The sequence below is a fragment of the Penicillium coprophilum genome, assembly GCF_028826855.1.
Source record: "Penicillium coprophilum strain IBT 35676 chromosome Unknown utg000006l_segment0_segment0, whole genome shotgun sequence".
NCBI lineage: Eukaryota > Fungi > Ascomycota > Eurotiomycetes > Eurotiales > Aspergillaceae > Penicillium > Penicillium coprophilum.
Window position 1 is genome coordinate 2,782,784 of NW_026622725.1, and position 21,418 is coordinate 2,804,201.

A 21,418-nucleotide genomic window follows, 5' to 3' on the forward strand; every position below is an offset into this window, starting at 1 on the left:
AGCGAACAAGTGAGGCAATCGCGCCGATGTAAACTGGGAAATAAGGCAACCTAGAAGATCTTGGCCTTGAAATTTGGTGGTAGGCGTCATTGTAAAACTGTGGGAGATGAGTGTCAGATCTGGATGCTTATTCTGCAAAATAAATTAAACCAATTCGAAAAAAGATAGAGAAAAGAGAGACAGAAATCAGAAAAAGAAATCTTCTTATCTCCATAGTATCTCGGAGATTATGCGGTTTCCATTGTTCGCGGGGAACGAGGCGGTACTCAAATGAATAATACGAAACCCTTGTACATGGATAGGTACGGAAGGAGAATTTAATTATTAAAGACCTGGTGTGTGGCTTTGGGCTAGCGCAGATCATTTGCAAGTCTCTATTTTGAAAGTACACACAGTCTGAAAATACTCGGGGAAGACGACGACACAAGTACCCCACTAGTATCATGACTGGAGAGGGAGAAAAGAAAAGAAAAAAAGAAAATTACAGGTCAATACTCGTTATGTCGGTAGATCGAATGGATCTATAGACCATGCATGAGCGACAATTGGGAGTGCGTAATCCAAAGGGTGTCAAAACCTCCGACGTGACTTTGATTTCACCCATTTATATCGTATACCAAAGCCAAAAAGTTCATATTCCCTGCCAAACGGTGAAAGTCTCCAGAAATATCGACGAGGGCTTGAGAAGATTAGATGCTTACGTTCGAAACCATCGTTACGAGACACGAAGTCGACAATACATGAAATATGATAGCATGGGTGAAATTTACATTTGAGGGAAAGTGGACAACACCAGAAGTCACCCGCTTATACCCAAATCAAAGGATCATGACATACGGAGACTCCGAAAATACAAAAAAGAAAGGACTGCTGCAATATGGGATCCTATGACGCACGGACTTCTGCCTTGCTGGACAAATGATATTCAACTTTGGAGCCGACCTTGTACATTAAAGTAAATCTATCTTGTTGAGAGAGCAAGAGCGGGTCATCTAACACGGGGCTTTTGAAGCCAGGAGGAAGTGGATAAAAAGACTGAAAATTTACTGGTTACACCCCTGAAAGTGAAGCAAGACTCTCAGACCTTAGAAGCACTGTCAGGGCAATATGGAGAACAAATTTGACGGGCAGGTGATTAAAAACCAAAGCGTATTTACCCGGGATCCTGCTGCAAGGGGACTTCGGAGAAAGCAACCGCCTCTCTCCATGTCCATGAATGGATTATTCATCAATAGGGTTTAGATGAAGCTCTCCTTTGGCTTCTCACCGTTTCCAATAGCAGACCCGATTTCTCCCCCCTTGTTCTAAGACCAATCAACCCGCCTTGTGCTCGGATGACAATCATACCTGTACTTTTGTCTTTTATACGGAGTACTCCGTGCAGGGTTTGCAAAATACTGGGGCAACTGGTGATACTCGCCACTCAACATCCTCGCTTGTTTCTTCACCAGATGTTCGACTTGATCACTAGTTGCTCTGTAATTATTTCAGGCTACAATAAAAATGAAAAGAGCTGTGTAGAATAGGTTGAGACTGGATAATATCCATTCAGTTTTGTTATTACGGTATATGACGCATACGGGTAGAGAGGAAGAAAATAAAATGAAATAAAAAGATTCCTTGTGGTGCAGCAGTACCAGACAATTAGGGATGGAGTGAAGACTGACGTTTCAAGGTTCGGATCAAGTGGAGAACCGGGTTAGACCGAGAGGCTCTCTATCATCTACCGTGGGTCACCGGAGTTGGAATGCAAGGTCGAACGATACTCCAAGTCGTTTCCAGGTAGAAAATTCTTGAAGCCGGAACAATATCCATTGCTCGCTGGGTTGACAAAAATGAATGCCGTAACATGTCCTACAGTACGTCATATATTGCCCGACCACAATCGCCTTGTCTAGATCTGAGAAGAAAAATGAGATCAAAAAGAAATGCAATCTAAATATTGTTTATCTGCTCCACATACGTACAAACCTCGTCCTGTCAGAAAAAAGAAAGAAAAGAAAAAAGAATAACACAGAACAAGACAAAAGGGGGAAGGAAAAGACAAAAAAAAAAAAAAAAAAAAAAAAAACAATCTATGACCAATGACCGGCAAGACACCCCAGAAGCCCCAACCTCGAAACCGTTAGCCAACCTAGCCAAATCTTTCCCATCTAAGAAGTAGCGTCCCAACCAAATAGATGAAACCAATTCTCCGATCTTGTTCGCCACCGAGCTACCCCGTATACCCTTGTACTTTATTCTGAGACAAACTCAATATCAACGAACTCCCATGACCAAAACCTAACTTTGGGGCGAGTAGGCGGCTTTGGCAGGTGACCACGGCTCCGATGAAACGGGCGCCTGCACCCACGCCTCAAGCATTGAGCTTTCAGTCTGCACCTCGGAACTGGAGGCTGGCAAAGATTCCTGCGAAGCGTCGCTTTGGCAGAGAGGAGTAGTCTTTTCAGTAGCGTTGCCGGGGGCTTCGCCCGCGAGAAAGGCAGACGATGAATCTCTGAGAAATATTCAAGGTTAGCAGATAGAACGAGAAGACAGCTGACCCGGTTGCTTAAATGACATCAATGACAACGGGGTTGGAAATTGAGGTTGCCGGGGGTTAGGGGGAGCGCGGGCATTGACGGTGCCAAACTAGGCGACTTACTTATTGGAGCTCATTTTGGCGCTTAAATGCGAAAATTGGCCAGTCAACGGCAGCGGTGAACACCGACTTTGGGGGAGGATAGAATCAAATGGATTGATAGAATTGATAGCTAGGGGAGCAGCTCAATTACAATGCAAGAGTGGATAGTTCAATGACTGCTCGCTCAGATCTTCAAAGAGGTTGCTAGGTGCGCGAGGTGTGAGCCTGAAGAGTGTAAACTTGAAGACTTGGGAGGGAAAGAGGCCAGGATATAAGCCATTTCGAAGAGGATCCAGGGCTTGATCTGGTCATCTCGTTGCCTACAAAATAGCACCCGGGCATGAAGGCTCAACTTGCCTGGGTGGAGGGTCTAGGGTATTTTTTATCTGGCATGGAGGCAGACAAGCTTGGATAGAAGGTATAAGGTGAAGGATCTGCGATCGGATCCACCACACATGTGTAGGCATATTTAAGGGTTTTTTTTGTAGATACCATAGTGCTGATCAACACCCTAGAATTATAGAACTAGAAGCTTAGAGGCTAGTGTATCTCCTATATCTCCCTCTTCTCTTGCGGAAAGGGAATAACGAAGGTGGAGACTGGGGGCCACATAGAGAATCACTTCGTTCACAGAGTCGCCAATAGCATACAAGCTACAAATTAGATAAGTCTGGTCGGGGCCTACTGTCCTTGTATGGGCATTCATTGGGTAAAGGGCCTGCCCAGAGCGTATGTAAAAACTCTTTGGATCATTCCTCCTGTGTCTGCCCTGCCGATCTTACCCCAGTCTGCATGTCTAGACGTCAGGCGCGACACATAGGCATTGCGCGTCTGCTCGGCAATGGCTCTTGTAACAATTTGATTCAAGTGTGAATGATATCTTATCCCAATATAGGAAATGAGAATGCATTCATTGTCCCTGCAATCTTCTTCACCAGACTAGTAGGTGGACCCCTGTTTAAGGTGATGCGTTAGACCTACCCCGGGCGCTCCATGTCATCATCAGCCACAATCTTCAAAGCTCTAGAGCAGTCTGGCTGTTTTCGCCCAAGTCGAGACTCCCATTATTCAGGGTGTTTTGGGTCTATGCATCATACTGTTTACACCGTACAATAACAGGCCCGTCCAGATGCCCAAATCTCACCCTGACCTTCGCCATCACCTTTACGAATCTATTTCCCTTCAATTTCAGAAGTCCATCCCCGGGGTTGTAGAAAGTCGGTGTAGGGGTACACACACACAAGGTAACAATTCTGTCGTGCCCATTTTGGCACGGTGCATTAGACAATATATGTCAGAGTATGTGATCTGTCGATCTATAGACCCGTGGGAGTGGTCCGCCGCCACAGTTTGTAGATTGCGAACGAGGTGGATGATCTTTGAGTCTAAGCCATGCGCAACAGAAGGGAATGTGGGTCACGGAAAGTTCACCCCATTAAAGGAGAATAAACACTTTCGAGAAAATTCCTTACTATTTCGGTATTATCTTGCATATGATTGTTCACATTACGGATTCCTCAAATCAAGCCATTGGGGCTATGTCGCTCACAGAACTTTGTAGTTGGGTTCTTGGTTACGGAACCTGGGCTGCAAGGAGTCCCACACCTTGTACTTCAGGAAAGCAAAGAGTCTCGCCATCTATGCAGATATTGCTATGGGTGAAGGATCCAAGCCACGATTGTCCCTGACTTGTGACAATCTAGGCCGATCGAGGGATATAGTAGTGAGTACGGAGTAAATGATAACGAAACATATATTCTCTCCACTTTACGGCCCCTTTTACGTCATTCGGATTCTGAAACATTAGGGGGTTGGTGTTCGTGGTATCTTGTACTCTGTAAATTGTATCTATTCGACTATCGACCAGCCCTTCCAGAATTTTCGGGGATGGGTCGGGTGCAAAGTCCAGGTGTCTGGCCACATCTTCATTTACCCAACGTGCTCTGCTTGCAACGCAAGGAACACAAACAACCCAATCACCAACCTAGGAAGCCATTACTTTGTAATTCGTATCACCCGGGCGTCCCGAACATAGGATATGAAGATGAACAGGCGAAAATCTTTTACCGTAAGTCCATAGGCAAAAAAAATAAATAGATAAATCAAATCAAATCAGGCGTGGTTTGTTCACCTACTAGATAGGGGGCAACGATAGTCTATCGACGGGACTGGCTACAGACAGCCCAATCACCTCCACAAACAGGGGTCTAAGAGAAACATGAGAATCCTATATGGAGTACTTCGTACAATGCTTGCCAAATGTCGGTCTGTGGATTTTTAGTGTTTGGATCGGATACTTCGCCCACACAACTAAGGTAGTATCTCGGGTTGCGAGTGGTAATACTGGTCAACCGAAAAACAGGAATCGCGCCAAATGGGCGAGTGACCTTGGGTGCACTCGTCGCCTAGGTACAGCAGACTTAAGATGATGCCCAACTTGGGTTCCGGCCGATGTCAGTTCAAGTATGATGGTATGTGATGGAGGCAGTGCAATTAAAGACTGCTGCGCCCATTTAACTATTACCCCGTATCTGCAATGCAACATTGCGGCCCTGGCATTGAAAATTGCACAAAGGTATTGGGAGCATGTATGTCATCAAGTCTTTCCTTTCTTTCTCTTTTTTTTTTTTTATATTTTTTTTGCTGTGCCACACTTGTACAAATCGAAAAAACGGTATTATCTCGGCGGTGAGCTGGGAGCTGTGGTTGAGAAAGGCCCGTACCGTGACGCAAGTACATGGCACTGCCAGGAAGGCTGAAATGTCGGGAGTGCGGAAAAGAATGCGAATGAGATGAAACGCGAGGCAAGCTAGATTGTACCGATCCAAGGAGATCACGGTCAAAGTGTATAACACGCAGATCTGATCAAGTTCATTCGGTGCAATACCTAATCTTCTGGAGGCCGCATTTCTAGCTAATCTGCTTCGGATAGTTCAGATCAAGGTCGAGAACGTATCATACTTGGAGATCTGAACTTGAGATCTGAACTTCGCGCATGCGGATAGTAAAGTAAACCGGTCGTTGTACTGCTGAATGATGTGACGAGGATAGCAGATTGTGAAGTGATCACCGCCACACCGTAGTATCAATCATCATTCGAGATAATTAGAACTCGTACGTACCCTTTAAAATTAGTTTCCGAGGTAAACCATTGGTGAAGACTTGAAATAGGAGCCTTGCTTGGTCAGAATACAAGTGGCACCGGGCATGGGTGACCGATCAAAACCAAAAGCGAGGAAGAACAGAACTACGAGCGCAGGTCTAGGACAGGAGATCGAATCTTGAGCTATGCCGGACCGGGAAAATTGTTGACATGAACTCGGAAATTTTTTGATTTTGTTTCATTCAAGGGAATCTATGCACAGGCGAGAGATGTGCCAGGGCATCCGAAACCCTTTGCGCTTCGTCTCATGTATCAAAGTCCATTTCAGTCTAGGCAAAAATGGAGCGAAAACCCAGTAAACACCTAACAACCGCACACACCGTTCCAATTCGATAACGAGCCCTTTAAATGTGGGTATCGTAGGCGATGGGGACAACGGTCTCGGGGGCGTTGCCAGCCTGCTTGACGAAGTGGGCCTCGCGGGGGCCAACAGCCTGGCGCTTCAGGTGAACGTGGACACCCTTCTCCTTGGCCTCACGCTTCTTGATGGCGTTCTCCTTGACACGCTTGATGAAGTCCTCACGGGAGCGGGAGTGCTGGACGTGCTCAATGCGGACGCTGATGCGCTTCTCGAGGTAGCGGTTGTCGACCTTCTTGTAGAGGATGACACCGACGGCGGACTTGGTGACGTTGTAGACGACACCGGTCTTACCGTGGTAGACCTTGTGGGGCATACTGATCAACTGTTAGATTCTCGTCCCGTCTTCCCAATTTCGCGTTGCCCGTGGTGTGTGATCGCAGTGGACGGCCACTGCTATCGAGCAAGAGCGTGGGGAGAAAAGTTCGGAATTGTACTGACCCCTTCTGGACGGCACCGTTGACCTTGAGATCGACAATATCACCAACACTAAAAATATCCGTTAGATTTCAATTCTTGTCGTTTCTTTTCGAGGTTCGATGGTTTTGAGCGTACCGGTAGGTCTTCATGTAGGTAGAGAGGCGGATCATACCGGCCTCCTTGAAGCCACGGCTGAAGGCATACTGTTCATCATTTCGTTAGCACTTATCCTCCCTGAGGCCCAAGGGCGTATTCGGTTGCTCCAGATCGTGGTTCCAGTATGAAAAAAAAAAAGACGTGTGTCGCAGAGGGAATCAAAACGTACCCGAGTGCCGGCGCGCAGACCGTACGAGTGAGGCATGACGGCGGTGTTGTGGTTGGTGCTGGTGGTTAATTGTCGACGGGGCCTTCAACACGAAAAAACGAGAGTGTCAGTTAACAATTTGTGGGATGGGTGACTAATCATCGCTAAAAGAAAGCCCACTACACCGCTTTAGGTTTAGTTGGTGTACCCTATATTGGGTTAGCGCGATAATTATTCTTTGACCAATCAAAGCTTGCATTGCCTCGAGCCCTTCGTCGACTTCGAGGTTGTTGCGTAAACACGAGTCCTTTATTCTCCCTCCCTTTTTATATCTGTATCATACCATGGGGAAAAACTGTATTTCAAGTTCATTAACTTCGACCTCCATTTTATTTCAAGTCTATTCTCATGGTGATTTAGGCAGTAGCTACAAGAACGATCGGAAACAGCGGACATCTAAGTGGTGATGTCGGTGCTAGCCGAGGGGACGATGAGATTATTTGATCATATCACAGAGCTCTGCCACTGCAAGATCTTGTAAGCAGAGTGGCTTATTACCTCTAAGGTTCATGCGGTGATTCTCCATCCTTTTCCCCCGCAGACTCAGCGTTCGATGTCGCCATACACCGGCTTAACTTACCCTTGTCATCCTCGACATTCAGTGATATCAACACCCCCTGGAACCCACAGTCATAGCTCTAGGGCTTCAGAGCTCGAAGTACCAAAGGAAGCCTCAACAATAATACACTCAAACGTTGGATAGGTACGGATGTCAGGTGGCAATGCAATACAATGAACCAATGATAACCACTGAATTCTCCCCTGAGACCTGCTCAAGCAGCTACTACCCTTGGATCCGTTCCAGTGTATAGAATCTAACACAACTCACATGGGCTGAGCATCAGGGAACAGACTGTTATTCTTCGCTAGATAAACTAAATCTACAGTGAGCACTAAACCAGCGTGCTGGGGAAACCAGCGTGCTGGGGAAAACAGCTCCTGCCCATTGATTGCGATCGGCCGAAATGGTTTAAGACGACTCAAATGGCCTGATTGTCTTGGACTCCTATACCCTCCGCCTTGTTGGTATATTGTAGTGTAATAAACCATCATATAATTTCCGGTTTTGATGATTTGCCTAATGCAACATGAGGTCCCAAGTTAGAGCGATGCTTGAAAGTGTCACGACTTCCACGCTGCAATATCCAAGATAAAGGATTGTCATGTTGAGATCGAGTAGTTCGCACAGAGAACACAAAAGAATAGCTACAAATGACCATGCCTAGTTGATTGAAGGGCCGACAATCCTCAATAATGTTGCTCAAGAGTGGAACCCATCGATGGATCCCGCAGAGTCTCAAAAGTCAATGCTTACATAATCAATATTTCCCTTTTCGGACTAGCCCCTTAGGGCTCGCATCGCGCACACTCAAATTCTCAATTCGTCCTTGACCCTTCGACCTCCCGTCGACAACCTCCGCCCATCTAACCGCAGCTATGGCCCCGTGAGTATATCAACAAAATTGAAGGCATTGCAACATTCTAATCAGTTTCTGTGCAGTCGCGTTTCCTCCAAGACCTACAAGGTCCCCCGTCGCCGTAAGTGAATTCTGACGAAATTATCAATTTGGATATTTGAAGGCTAACTCTTCATCACAGCCTTCGAGTCGGCCCGTCTGTTAGTACCCTCCGGCCACTAACCAGAAGCGTGCTTCTGGTTATGTCGTTTTCATAATTCCTAACATTTTTCAATAGTGATGCTGAACTCAAGACTGTCGGCGAGTTCGGCCTGCGCAACAAGCGCGAGGTGTGGCGTGTCCAGCTCACCCTCTCTAAGATCCGTCGTGCTGCTCGGTATGTGCCAAGGAACAATCTGTGATTATGCAAGGTTTCGAGCGATCGGGTCAATGCATATCAAATATGGTGGACATGGCGCTAATCTTTCATCTTTCCCACAGTGAGCTCCTCACTCTCGATGAGAAGGACCCCAAGCGTCTCTTCGAAGGCAACGCCCTCATTCGCCGTCTTGTCCGCATCGGTGTGCTCGATGAGTCCCGCATGAAGCTCGATTACGTCCTTGCCCTCAAGGCCGATGATTTCCTCGAGCGCCGTCTCCAGACCTGCGTCTACAAGCTTGGCCTCGCCAAGTCTATCCACCACGCCCGTGTCCTGATCAAGCAGCGTCACATCCGCGTCGGAAAGCAGATCGTCAACGTTCCCTCGTTCATGGTCCGTCTCGACTCCCAGAAGCACATCGACTTCTCTCTCACCTCTCCCTTCGGTGGTGGCCGTCCCGGCCGTGTTCGCCGCAAGAAGGCCGCTGCCGCCGCCGGTGGTGAGGAGGCCGAGGAGGAGGATGAGGAGTAAATCATTCCCAATATTCCCCAAAAAATGGAGTACGGTCGGGTTTCGCTTGGGGCGCCTTCATACCATGGAGGTTCAAAATGACTGCAGCATAGCGTCTCATGTTATACGATCATGCAATACAAATGAATCAAAACAGCCGAAAGGCTTCAATTTGGAACCCGATTTAATCAATTCAATTCTTATGCTTTCGAAATTACAGCCTTGGAAGATCCAAGGACCCATATATATACAGTAGATCCCAAACGCCATTTCCCGATCCCCACCCACTAGATAAGCTCAACCGTTCGTCCCTCGTGGCATCGTACACAAGTCTAGGCTTGGCCTGCAGACTATCATGTCTGTGTGGTCCCCACCAATTCTTTCAAGATCTCTTCTGCCCCCCTGTACCAACGACCCATCTCTTCTAGTCCATCACTTTCACCCTTTTGCTTCTTGCGTTGGGCTTCACGGGCTTGCGCGATCGCATCTGACTTCCGTCGCTCCAGCACGCTGCGCTCTCTCTCTATTGCCTCAGCCTCTCGAGTCTTCCGAGGCAATGTGTTGTGCATAGTAGCCAGCTGGCGATTCAATGTTGCCAGTTCGGCCTCACGTTCCGCCAACAGTGCCAAGGTCGCGGGAAGAGGAAGATTCTGTGACGAGGAAGTATTGTTAGAATTGGAAGGATCCATGGTGGCTATTTGCTTGGCGCGGAGCTCGGCGATGGTGGACTCGAGATTCTCGATTGAAGCAGGTAGCGTTGAAAGCTGTGTAGTTTGAAGTTCGACATTTTTGTAACCTGTAGCCGCGGCAAACGCTTCAGTCAAAATGCTGGTCGTCCACGGGTCAGTGGCCACTCACGGCTTGCCAGGTCACGGCCCATTAGCTCCATTTCCTCAATCATAATCCGTGCGTCTTCTTTCCGTGCTTTGAGCTCGGCTTTCACGTCGGCTAGTTGCGTCTCTAGTTCCATGTTCTCATTGTGTCCGACAATCACAGGCGGGTCGCCAACAATGGCGCGCAAGAATTTTTCTTTCGTTACTTGCTCGAGGTAGGAGAATCGCAGCTTGGAAAATAGTTCCTATGCGAAGAAGAAATCAGCCTTTGCTGGTTTGGACAACGGGCATTCGCGGTATTCGGGCTCGTCGCGCGGACCTTGTAGTGTGAAAGATCGGCCTCCAACGAGGCCGGGGTAGGATCATCGAACTTGGAGACAGAAACATCAGAGGTTCGCTTTGAGGGAGATGGGTAAGATCCTCCAACTTCGGTGGAAATTGGCTCGCTAATGCGAATAATCGCGAGTCGTTTCTTCAGGTCGCCACTCTCTTCAAGCTGCCGAAGTGCCGCAAGGGCTTCAGATGACGAGTTTGCCATATTTGCAAGGCCTGGTTATCGAGAGCCTGGCTGTGAAAGAAAAACCAACGAGGTTTGCGATTGCTAGAGAGCTTGGAGGGGTCGAATCCACCTGCGGGCATACAGTAAATAGATATCAAAGGCGGTCAGTCCAACTTTTGGAAGGCGCTTTGGACTTCGCCTCTTGGTTCTCTTTCAACTAAAAAGGATTTCGCCTTTGTTTCATTCTAGAATGATCTCCTGCTGTACATAATTGCTCCTTGTTTGCATCCCTCGCCCTGCTCGGCGTACTCTTTCCACATCCTCGGAGTGCTGCGATCTGCGGCTCACTTGGATCATGGACGACGATTATGTTGCACAGCTCCTGGCCAAGGAGGCCAAGGAGAGTTCTATAAAATACGCGTCCCAAGGACTAAGTGCTTTCATGCCCTCAAGGTTGGTTTAGCCTCATAGTATGCGGTTTGTATAGGTACAAGACTGACAAACACCTGCAGGCCGACAAGCAATGCCCCAAAACCCAATACTCGCTTCCTACGAAATCTCATCAAAGTAACAGACAATCATAACACCGCTCTCAAGCTCAAGGAAGAAAGAGAAGCACGGGAGCGCATGCGCCAGCTGAAATATCAGGCCTCAGGTGCTTCGGGTGCTTTGGCTCCGACTTCGACAGACCGTTCTTCCAAACGACATGATGGTCGTGAAGTTCGAGGATCAAGAGACCACCGGAGAGGAGATCGGGAAGATCGCCATCTCTCACACCGAAAAAGAACACGAAGTCGCTCCCCCTTGGAGGAACGGGACCGGTCGCGGAGGCATCGACGAACAAACGAAAAATACGACGGAGCTGGAGAGAAAGACAGAGACCGTCATGAACATCGGCGCGAACATCGGGGTCACGAGTCATCTAGGAGAGATCGACGGCGTGGAGATAAGGAACATACCAGGCGGCGACGTGATCGGTCATATTCAAGGTCTCCCAGCCGTTCTCCGCACAGGGACCGAAGTATCGACCGCCATCGCCATCGAAGACAAAAACGTGATTCTGGACCTCGCTCCCTTTCCCGTTCCCGCTCACCGGAGTCGTACAAATCTCGGCGATCAAAGCGGGAAGATGCATCGCCGCATGGCTCCCTTCGTTCTCGCCTTGAACCCAACACGCGGCATAGACGAGTGTCGCCATTGTCTACTATAACCGCACGTCAAAATGAGTCCGGCAACGAATCCGATCCCCTAGAAGACCTTGTCGGACCACTCCCTCCTCGACAAAACGAGGCACCTATCCGCTCGCGCGGGCGAGGCGCTTATAAACACAATATGAGCAATATCGATGCTCATTTTGCACCCGGCTATGACCCGGCTACCGATGTGCATCTAGAAGAAGACAAATTACACTCCCTGGGCCAGGAATCCTCCCGTCGTCCTGTTGCGGGGCTCATGACGAAAGACGATGACTGGGATATGGCAATGGAGGCGCTGCGCGATCGTGAGCGCTGGAGAAATAAAGGCGAAGAGAGGCTACGTACAGCAGGAATTGACGAGGCGGTCATTGATAAATGGAAAAATAACACCGCTTTTGCGGGCGTGGACGGAGAAGGCAACCCGGAGGATGTACAATGGTCGAAGAAGGGTGAAGGACGGGAATGGGATCGCGGCAAGTTTGTGGATGACGATGGTCATATTGACATTCGGGCTGCTTGGTAGTGTTTCTTGCTGGACTTTTCCATCACTGGCGTTCTAGGACTGTGCTATGGGTGATACCAAGGTGCATATCATATCTTTCCATTATTTCTTGGTCTTTATTTCATTCATTGATATTTTGACCTTTCTTGCCTATATATCATAATTACAAACATTAAATTCTTTCAATAATTCGATGTTATATAGCCATTGCCTTTGGGTGGAGGTATATATATTTCTCCGTAGGCTAGTATTGAATCCCAGAACGAGAGCGATTGATTTCGGCGATAAATATTATCAAATAAGGGCCTTGTCTGGCAACAAAATAAAAATTCATACTAGCTATGTTGTATAGTCACCAAATAGTGCAGTGTACAATTGTCCATCGAAGTACGGAGTCGATCTCGACCCGGCCTGTTCCGCGGCTTTGTCAGAGTGCGGAAACTCCCCCGTTGATGATGATACTTCAAGTTGAACTGACGAAATTTTTTGATAAAGTCAATGCTTACTAGATATACTTGTCTTGTCCTTGACTCAATTTGTACTGATTTACAAACCCGCTGACCAACCCAAGTTGTACTCCTACATATCTACCTACAGTCTTGCACCTATCTTTTTACATTCATTACTGCTCTCTTCTCTTATCCAATAACAAAAATCTACTCATAATGACAGACGCATTTGCCTTCTCATATCCATCTCCGTTAGCGGGATACGAGAACCTAGAGCCGTTATCCGAGTAAGTATCTCATACAAACATATCGGACTCAAGACACTTATCCTCTGTTGCAGCGAGCGAGCCGAAGACGGCAAGTCATTGAAGAACCCTCAGCATGGCGTATTAAGCAAAGCCTACTCGGAATTTCCCGACCCTCTTTCCAAAGGCCGGGAGGGAGGATTCGACATTCACATCTATCATTTCCAGGTAGGTCGCGCCACCATCCACCTCGCACGACAAAGTCAAATTACAATGAAACTGACCCATCGACCAGAACAACCCTGATCAAGCCGCATACGCCAAAGCGCTCCATGAAAGAGTTAGACGAGAATGTGAGCCGCGCACTCTTTTAATCCAGGAACTGCATCGCCTGGCCGCCCACTGCGGGGTTCAGTCCTCCATCTCAATTGATCTCTTGCTTACACTTGAACAGTTCCCGAGCTTCGAATCTATACTTTCTGGGACCGGCCTATTGGCCCGCACCCGGTGGCAATGTTCGAAGTAAATTTGTTCACGCCCGCGCAGTTTGGAGCCTTTATTCCCTGGTTGGTTATCAACCGGGGACCGCTTAGCGCTCTCATTCATCCCAATACAGTGGCATCAGAGGATGAGCGAAATCACACCCAACGCGCGACTTGGCTTGGTGATCGGATTCCGTTGGATTTGAGACTTTTTAAGCTGATGAAGGCGAAGCAGGAAAACCTGTAGGATCAATGGATTGTTCTAGCAAAGTATAAATGCCATTCAATGAATATTTATCAAGAGACAAGGCCAATTCAATGCACAGTATGTACGTACTATTTACATATTTCTTCTTGGCATCCACAAGCAAGCACGGCCACATTCCACTAAATGGATAGTATTTATCAACGGACCGGAGAAGAAAACGCTTTCAAATACATACCAGTAATCATTTCGACTCTAACCATTATCTTATGATCAGTAACAGATGAGCTGTTGATATCCAAAGTCGCTTCTTTGTTGTCCGAGATGCTTCATAGCCAAGTTTCATGGCATGGCGAAGATTAACCATGCTAGCTTATCATATGAAGCGTGAAAAAAATAGATATACATAAGTAGAGAAGATTCAATAAAGTCGAAGTCGCATTCTTGCACGCATGTAGTCAATTTAAAGAACCCCGAAGCTTTTTAGTGAGTGGATTTCAGATTACACACCCTATGGTGGACTACTTTATCCCATCTTAAGCCCCGAGAATATTTCACGACAAGCGGCCATCGAGGTGAAGAGAATTTGGCCACCACAGCGTGTGATGTTGAGGAATGTCAACGGCTGGTGCAGATGATGATACTGGTGAATCCCACCGTTCTATACAGATAAGCCGAGGAGCGCCATGGGCACATCAGGGTCTCCAAGACAGATAAGTGTTACAACTAACAATATCCACAGAAAGGCTATATCACTGCAACTAAATCAATTTAGTTCGATGCCAGTCCGAACTTTGTCATGAGGGCTTCGCGGGCATGTGACATCGTCAGCAAATGAAGCAATAGAGCAATGATCTTCAGCCATGAGATGTGATATGCAGATCGCATCATTATCATGACCAAGAAATACTGTATTGCGACTCTTTATATGTACTGCTACTAATGCACCCACCTGTTCATGCGGCACCCGGCACAGGGCTCGCATTCCTCAGGGTTGCATACTGCATACTTTACCCCGGGGGATAAAGGAGATAGATAGGGCATACATACCCAAAGAATCCCACCCTACTATACAGGAAACGCCACCTGAGTACCCCTTAGATTGTCCACGGCCTCGCTGTCTTGTCCGAGTTTGAACATCTGAGTCGAGGTGCTGTGATCTGCTGCTCAGAACACTGGCATGATCCCCGCCAAGAAGACCACTCACCCCGAGGGATCCATGGCATCGCTAGAATATCAAAAGACCTTGTGATTATGAACTTATATCACTTGCAATTTCATTTAACTGCTTCTCGCCCCACGGTATGTCTTTGAATCCCATGCCCATGAGAAGTCATGCTGATAAACCTTGAGGTTAAACATCGGTATCAGTTAGCAAGGTTCGATTATTTTCCTCAAAGGAATTAAAAGACAGCTTTCCGCTCTCCAGTTCTCGAGAATAGCCACATAAGATGCGTCTTTTTATATCGTTGGCACTGGCTGGTCTATCGACCCCAGTCTGGGCATCGCTCAACGACAGGGCCACATCTGACGTCCCGCCTTATGTCTTGGAATATGGTAAACTCTCTGATATATGTATTTTTAACCCCTGCTTACTTTTTTTATAGCACCCTTGGTCTGGCTCCACAGCCAGGAAACATACATGCCGAGTGATATCCAGCAGCAGCTCGATCATACCAAGCCCAATGTGAACTGGACGGTCATCGAGGGAGTGCAGTCACCACTCAACCTCAACAACCTTGACACACTCAATTCCCTGGGTAATACAAGCGTCTATTTGACCTCGCTAGAGGGCATCGAAGCCAATCCTGAGCCAGCCTGGTTCCGGGGTATTAGACCAGACTCACAGGGACGAACCAGTAATGGTACAGGGAGTGTCATTATTATCGCAGATCGCAGCAATGGAACCGTTGATGCATTCTACTTTTACTTTTATGCGTGAGTCCGGCTGTGTGGTGGGTTTGCATCTGTACTGACTTGATATCAGATTCAACAAAGGCAGCAAGGTACTGGGCCTGGAATTCGGCGACCATATCGGAGACTGGTTAGTGAAGAACAACTGGAGAGAGTGGTTCTGGCTAAAAGATAAAAAAACAGGGAACACAACATGATCCGCTTCGTCAATGGCGAACCCAAAGAAATATGGTATAGCCAGCATGCCAGTGGACAGGCATTTACCTACGCTGCTGTCGAAAAGAAGGACAAGCGGCCGTATGTGTACTCCGCGAGAGGCACGCATGCTAACTACGCAATTGCAGGGTGAGTTCAACTACTTTCCAAGATTTGTTGCAGGTCAATACTGACAGACACCTAGAAACCACGACCACACCATCCCAGGCTTCAACCTTCCTGCAGGCTTTCTGATGGACTATACAGACCGCGGCATATTATGGGATCCCATGCTTAATGCCTACACTTATACCTACGACAAAACAACTGCTGCGTTCAAGGCTGTGAACTCCGAAGACCCGGTAGCGTGGTTGGATTTCAATGGGAGGTGGGGTGACGATCAGCCGCCTAATGAGCCCGAGATATTTGGCCAGGCCAAAAACGTTGGTGGTCCAAATGGTCCTAAGTTCAAGAGCTTGGATAGACAGAAGGTGTGTCCTTCCAACTCGTGCTTTGTGCTTCCGATTCGGACTTTCTCTGGGAAGGCTTCGTGAGGGGTGGGAGAGGATTCGGGGGTTTGTGGTGGATCTGGGGTATATTGGATTGATGATAGTATAGGAGCACATATGTAGTTTCGGTATATACGGATCAGAGTGAAAAGACAATTATCTAGATTGAGAGACTGTTTCTCGACCTGGTGGTATGAGTAAACATCAAAATGTGATGCCTCAGTTTCGCCCAAGCTTCAGCTCTGCCGAACAATCAAAAGTGAAGAACACAATAACGGTTCCCGGACCAATTGAAGGGACTTATGTTCCTCCCAATACTCCGTACTCCGGGTCTCTTTTGCCGTCAAAGATGTTGGAGTTCCTGCAAGGGCAATCCACTCCACTTTTGATCCACTCATTTATTTTTTTTTCGTGGAAACGTGAGAAATTTAGGGGGTGCAATATGGAGTATAAAGTACGGAGTACGGAGCGCTACGAGGAAAACAATACGTAGCCTCACGTACACTATACGGTACAATGCATACAACATAAGGCAAAGACTTGAATCCCCAGGAAATAGTTCGCATCCAGGGGTTCCAGTTCCAATTCCGCCCCACCCCCATGACCTCTCGTGTTTGGGCTGAGATCTTAAATTATGGTGTTTCAGAATATGATCTAGCTCAAATTGGAGCCCAGGTGGCTAGGTTTCGATATGGTTATTAACGGCGTACTTAGTTTGATTATGTGCATTAGATTGGAGCAATCGTTCTGGAGCCGAAGGCTTTTGCCCTAGGGACAAGAGTGGTTAGTCTTTACTGCGTAGGTGTCCCGTTTCAGCTGAGGTCCCATTGGATCATATAGTGTTCTCTTTCCTGTTTTCCTCCCTATCCGGTTACAATATTTCTCATTCGAAATATCAGATGTTTTCCAAGTGAAGTGGAGCCCTAAACGGCCCCTGGTGCACGAGCCACGCGATGGGAAGAACGTGCTTTTGACGAGGAATTCACTGTGATACATTCCCTTCTACGGTGATTCCCCCACGATCATTGGAGAGTTCCAACATCCCGTCTGGTGTTAGCTTCAGTTGGCGTCGGACGAACCGGCATTCAATGACCATACAAAATAAGACCGAAGCTCCCTAAGTGGAGAACGCTCTGGACCGATATTTTACCCCTGAATGGCCTTTTTCAGGTTATGGTCTCTATATTGATTGTCCCCTTAGTACTCTATAGTGAAATTAAATCTTCCCGTTCCTTTCTCTTTCATCTTTCTCCAAGCGCCGCTGTTGCTGGACGCTGTGAGCAGGCCCTATTTGCAATTCAGAAAAAAAAAAACAAAACCACGCAAAAAAAAAAAGGAACTTTGAAGTTGGAACTTTGTTCAAGTCCTAATTTCAATCAATTTCCCCCTCTTCACCCACTGGCTGGGAGCTTTTGTATTGTGTTGATTCCACTCTCGCTTATCCTTTCATTTCTATCGCAAACGCTGTTTCTGAGAAACACGATACACCACGGGATTGGCAGACAATTAGATTGAATTCCACCGTCTAGTTTCAGAGCAGTTTCGAATCGCTCCATACCGGATCTAAGCTGCACTCTTAGCGCTGTTGAACTCCGATATATCTCGTTTTATTGGTGAGTGGTACAAGGTCCCATACCCCTGTGGGGTGCAATGTCCCTGTCGATAGAGCAGGCCAAGGCAAAGGAAAGGAGAGAAAGGGGAAATGGAAGAAGAGGAAGAAAAGGAAGAAAAGGAAGAAAAGGAAGAAAGAAGACTAATCAGGAAAGAATAGACAAACCCCATCCCAAAATGGCATCCACGCGCCTGGCACCTGAAACGGACATCAACCGTCGTACCTCCCTCGGCTTTCTTCGTCGTTCTAAATCCACCGAACCCCTAGGCGATAAATCTGCTCGCAGGAAGATGTCTAAAACTCAAGTGGAAGATGAAATGCGTCGTCAGCGCGAGTCTTACGCCCCTAAAGTTCCTCCCCGCTTGCCTGATCTTTCTCCCGCCCCGCAACTGGAAACGTTTGGAGGGGAGGAACGTGATAAGATCCCCGAACCAATTCCACGTCCCCAATCTGGAGTGACCGCCTCTATGGCTGCATCAAATGTCGATCCTTATGCACGCACGGAGAGCATGACCCATCGTGGTCGGTATAGCTATGCTAGTAGTGCTATGAGCACTGTGAACAGCCCTCGCCGCGTGCGCCGTCGAAAGGATCCCACTTCATACAAGTGAGTTGGCGTTGTGACATCACCAAAATAAAGCTAACAAAACGTGTTTAGTGTGCTGGTCATTGGTGCTCGTAACTCGGGCAAGACATCTTTCCTCAACTTCCTCCGTAGTGCTCTGACGATGCCCGCCCATAAGCACCCGTCGCGCACCCCCGAGGAGGTCGAAGAGCTCGAGCGTCAAACCTCGGCTTGGGAAGGATTCACGTCGCAATACTTGGAAACGGAGTTTGATGGCGAACGTGTCGGACTTACCCTGTGGGACTCTGTAGGTCTGGAGCGGAACATCGCAGATCTGCAGCTGCGTGGCGTGACAGGCTTCCTGGAAAGCAAGTTTGAGGAGACCCTTGCCGAAGAGATGAAGGTTATTCGCTCCCCCGGTGCTCGTGATACCCACATTCATTGCACTTTCCTGCTGCTGGATCCTGTGCGTCTTGATGAAAACATCGCCATGGCGGAGCGTGCTGCCAATGGTACGTCCAAGCCCACCGATGCGCCTGTGGTTGGCATTCTAGACCAGAATCTGGATCTGCAGGTATTGCGCACGGTGTTGGGCAAGACCACTGTCGTGCCGGTGATCAGCAAGGCGGATACCATCACTTCTGCCCACATGAGCTATCTCCGCAAGGCGGTCTGGAACAGCTTGAAGCAGGCTAATATCGACCCCCTTGAAATCTTGACATTGGAGGACCAGGAGGAAGAATACTCCTCGTCGGAAAGTGCGGATGAAGAGGAAATCGTGGACCTTGAGAGCAAACCCGAGTCGACTGAGAATGGAAATACCGAAGCTGATGCCCCCGGATCGCCATCGCAGCTCAGCGAGGGCACTCGCAGGTCCACCGCGTCGCAGGCCGCCAACCAGCACGTTCCATTCTCGATCCTATCTCCCGATCCTCATTCCCTGGCCGCTGGAGACCAACCAGTCGGTCGCCGATTCCCCTGGGGATTTGCTGACCCATATGATGCCGAGCATTGTGACTTTGTTCGTCTGAAGGACTCCGTCTTTTCCGATTGGCGTTCCGAGCTGCGGGAGGCTAGCCGTGTGGTCTGGTATGAGCGCTGGAGAACCAACCGCCTCAACCGCAACGGACAGCCGGCGCCCCAGAAGCAAACCTACGGTGGTCGCCAAGGGCCTCATGATGGTCGTCGTACGCGATGAAGCTCTTTATTCTGTTCGCATAGCTTTCTCTTCCCGCACATACCCCCATTCTTCGCGGCCAGGCACCTCGCAAGGCTTCTTTTATGTCATACCTTACCTTCTTTCCTTTCTACAAAATGTTTCGAAATCCGGAACCTGTACTAGTGCTGTTCATCTATTGTTTGCACAGTAATTTGATTATCTTGAATAATTCCAAGCCAGTATGTTGTAATCGTAATGTACTTGGCCCCTTGGCAATCTTACATGCGCATTGGCCAAAAGTCCGCGGCTGAAGGGCGCTATCACCGACGATCGTGACTGCAGCTGTAAGCCAATAAGAGTTAGCCCTTCTACAGCCCTGGAGGAAGTGAAGAATCACTAGCTATAAGGCGGCCCCGATAAATACGAGGTATAAACTTCTCGCTTTGTCTTTTTCCTTTTCTTTCTCAATTCACCTTGCACGGAGAGAAAGGGCTTCATATCTAGTAGAATGGCCTAGTGGACACGATCACACAAAGAATCAAGTCCAACTCTCTGTGTGACCAAAAAAGACCTCGCCTCAGAAGAGAATAAACCCGCTGAAACTCCGAATATCAGATCAGATCAAATCAGACGTTGATTGAACAAATGTCACTCCAAGTGAATGACCCACGGTCGCGAACCAGATCCAAATCTCCTGGTCGCGAGCGCTCCCGGTCGCGCGACAGCCGAGTTTCCCACCGCTCACATTCACCAGCCGTCGAAGCTCCTAGAACGAAAGGCTACAATCCCGAAGAAGAAGCCGAAATCGAGCGCCAATACAAACTCATCAGTGAGGAACGTCGTCGCGAAACTGACGAACCCCGCCTCCTTGCCTCGCGTGCCCCAAGAAGCCCCGCCCGCTACGACGTGAATCGCTCCGACTCGGACTCCGAGTCGAGACGTCGCGGAGCAGACAGCTCACGACGCCGTCGCGATGATCGCTACGAACATTCGGATTCGGAGCGCGGCTCTGCTGCAGCATCTTCGCGGTCGCATCGACGACGACCCTCGCCAGACCGCGGGAGTCGCGTGAACCACGACTCCGACTCCGCCGATGATTTAGCTTACGGCGACGCCCCAGGCAATCATCCCAGCTATGCGCGTCCGAATCGGTACAGCTATACCCAACCCACGCAGTTCGCGCCCACTGCACCGCGACCGGGATACCCCGCCGCGCCGATCGACTGGGCCTCTGTACCGGAATGTGAACGTCCTGGATACGTGCCGCCTTCATCACAGCCCACGGGCCCAGCTACTATGCCCGGCGCGTTTCCTGCGGTTTCGGGCTACCCTCCTAGCTCGGGGTCTGTGCCGGCGCCTGTGATTGCATCGCAGTATCCTGGGTTCCCCCAACAGGCGTATGCGACGAGTGCTGGTTATGCGCCTGCGCATTATCGTACGGCCTCCGCTACTGATACTGGCTACCCGCTAGCGGCGGGATATGCGAATCCCGGTGTGTACCAGTACGCCCAGGTTGATCCTAATGTGAAGTATACTTCAAAGACGGAGAAGCCGGCGTCGGCATATGCTGCTCCTACGCATGAGCAGTACTCCAGGCCGCTGCCTCAACAATTGCAGAATCAATATTACCCGCAATCGCAGCAGAAGCCACCACAGCCGCCGCCGCAAACTCCAGACCAGTCGCATCGGCATAAAAACGAGCCTGAATTTGTGGAGATCGCGCCTGGTGGAAGTCGGTCGAGTGCTCGTCCGCACAGTCAGTCTGTGTCTTCGAATACCCTCGCAGTTGCCGGAGCCAGTGCAGCTCATTCGGCTCACCCCCCCGGCTAGCCCACTGCT

General features: G+C 48.7%; 9 protein-coding genes across 9 annotated transcripts; 6 read left to right on the plus strand and 3 right to left on the minus strand.

The window, feature by feature from the left end:
• Window positions 1-2,283: 2,283 nt before the first annotated feature.
• Window positions 2,284-2,658, minus strand: N7500_010029 (uncharacterized protein; the record flags this gene model as incomplete). The annotated part of the gene is made up of 2 exons (XM_056681167.1): window positions 2,284-2,497; window positions 2,645-2,658. The coding sequence occupies 2 exons, from the start codon at window positions 2,656-2,658 to the stop codon at window positions 2,284-2,286; spliced, it is 228 nt and encodes a 75-aa protein (XP_056528549.1).
• A 3,472-nt stretch (window positions 2,659-6,130) lies between these two features.
• On the minus strand, window positions 6,131-6,986 carry N7500_010030 (60S ribosomal protein eL21; the record flags this gene model as incomplete). The annotated part of the gene is made up of 4 exons (XM_056681168.1): window positions 6,890-6,986; window positions 6,700-6,767; window positions 6,586-6,633; window positions 6,131-6,461 (listed from the first exon to the last, which is right to left on the minus strand). Exons 1-4 carry the CDS (start codon window positions 6,923-6,925, stop codon window positions 6,131-6,133), a joined length of 483 nt encoding a protein of 160 aa, XP_056528550.1. The 5' UTR covers window positions 6,926-6,986.
• A 1,334-nt stretch (window positions 6,987-8,320) lies between these two features.
• N7500_010031 (40S ribosomal protein uS4) lies at window positions 8,321-9,235 on the plus strand (the record flags this gene model as incomplete). Its single annotated transcript, XM_056681169.1, has 5 exons — window positions 8,321-8,373; window positions 8,430-8,467; window positions 8,528-8,546; window positions 8,624-8,722; window positions 8,827-9,235. The coding sequence occupies exons 1-5, from the start codon at window positions 8,366-8,368 to the stop codon at window positions 9,233-9,235; spliced, it is 573 nt and encodes a 190-aa protein (XP_056528551.1). The 5' UTR covers window positions 8,321-8,365.
• Window positions 9,236-9,567: 332 nt separating this feature from the next.
• On the minus strand, window positions 9,568-10,585 carry N7500_010032 (uncharacterized protein; the record flags this gene model as incomplete). The annotated part of the gene is made up of 3 exons (XM_056681170.1): window positions 9,568-10,010; window positions 10,073-10,292; window positions 10,367-10,585. 3 exons carry the CDS (start codon window positions 10,583-10,585, stop codon window positions 9,568-9,570), a joined length of 882 nt encoding a protein of 293 aa, XP_056528552.1.
• A 316-nt stretch (window positions 10,586-10,901) lies between these two features.
• On the plus strand, window positions 10,902-12,265 carry N7500_010033 (uncharacterized protein; the record flags this gene model as incomplete). Its single annotated transcript, XM_056681171.1, has 2 exons — window positions 10,902-10,999; window positions 11,059-12,265. 2 exons carry the CDS (start codon window positions 10,902-10,904, stop codon window positions 12,263-12,265), a joined length of 1,305 nt encoding a protein of 434 aa, XP_056528553.1.
• Window positions 12,266-12,909: 644 nt separating this feature from the next.
• On the plus strand, window positions 12,910-13,667 carry N7500_010034 (DOPA 4,5-dioxygenase family protein; the record flags this gene model as incomplete). The annotated part of the gene is made up of 4 exons (XM_056681172.1): window positions 12,910-12,980; window positions 13,034-13,166; window positions 13,234-13,291; window positions 13,393-13,667. 4 exons carry the CDS (start codon window positions 12,910-12,912, stop codon window positions 13,665-13,667), a joined length of 537 nt encoding a protein of 178 aa, XP_056528554.1.
• Window positions 13,668-15,076: 1,409 nt separating this feature from the next.
• N7500_010035 (Vacuolar protein sorting-associated protein 62) lies at window positions 15,077-16,288 on the plus strand (the record flags this gene model as incomplete). The annotated part of the gene is made up of 5 exons (XM_056681173.1): window positions 15,077-15,182; window positions 15,233-15,563; window positions 15,613-15,669; window positions 15,723-15,884; window positions 15,940-16,288. The coding sequence occupies 5 exons, from the start codon at window positions 15,077-15,079 to the stop codon at window positions 16,286-16,288; spliced, it is 1,005 nt and encodes a 334-aa protein (XP_056528555.1).
• Window positions 16,289-18,031: 1,743 nt separating this feature from the next.
• On the plus strand, window positions 18,032-19,618 carry aspE (septin; the record flags this gene model as incomplete). Its single annotated transcript, XM_056681174.1, has 2 exons — window positions 18,032-18,462; window positions 18,514-19,618. The coding sequence occupies 2 exons, from the start codon at window positions 18,032-18,034 to the stop codon at window positions 19,616-19,618; spliced, it is 1,536 nt and encodes a 511-aa protein (XP_056528556.1).
• A 606-nt stretch (window positions 19,619-20,224) lies between these two features.
• N7500_010037 (Annexin) lies at window positions 20,225-21,409 on the plus strand (the record flags this gene model as incomplete). The annotated part of the gene is made up of 1 exon (XM_056681175.1): window positions 20,225-21,409. The coding sequence occupies one exon, from the start codon at window positions 20,225-20,227 to the stop codon at window positions 21,407-21,409; it is 1,185 nt and encodes a 394-aa protein (XP_056528557.1).
• Window positions 21,410-21,418: the final 9 nt, after the last annotated feature.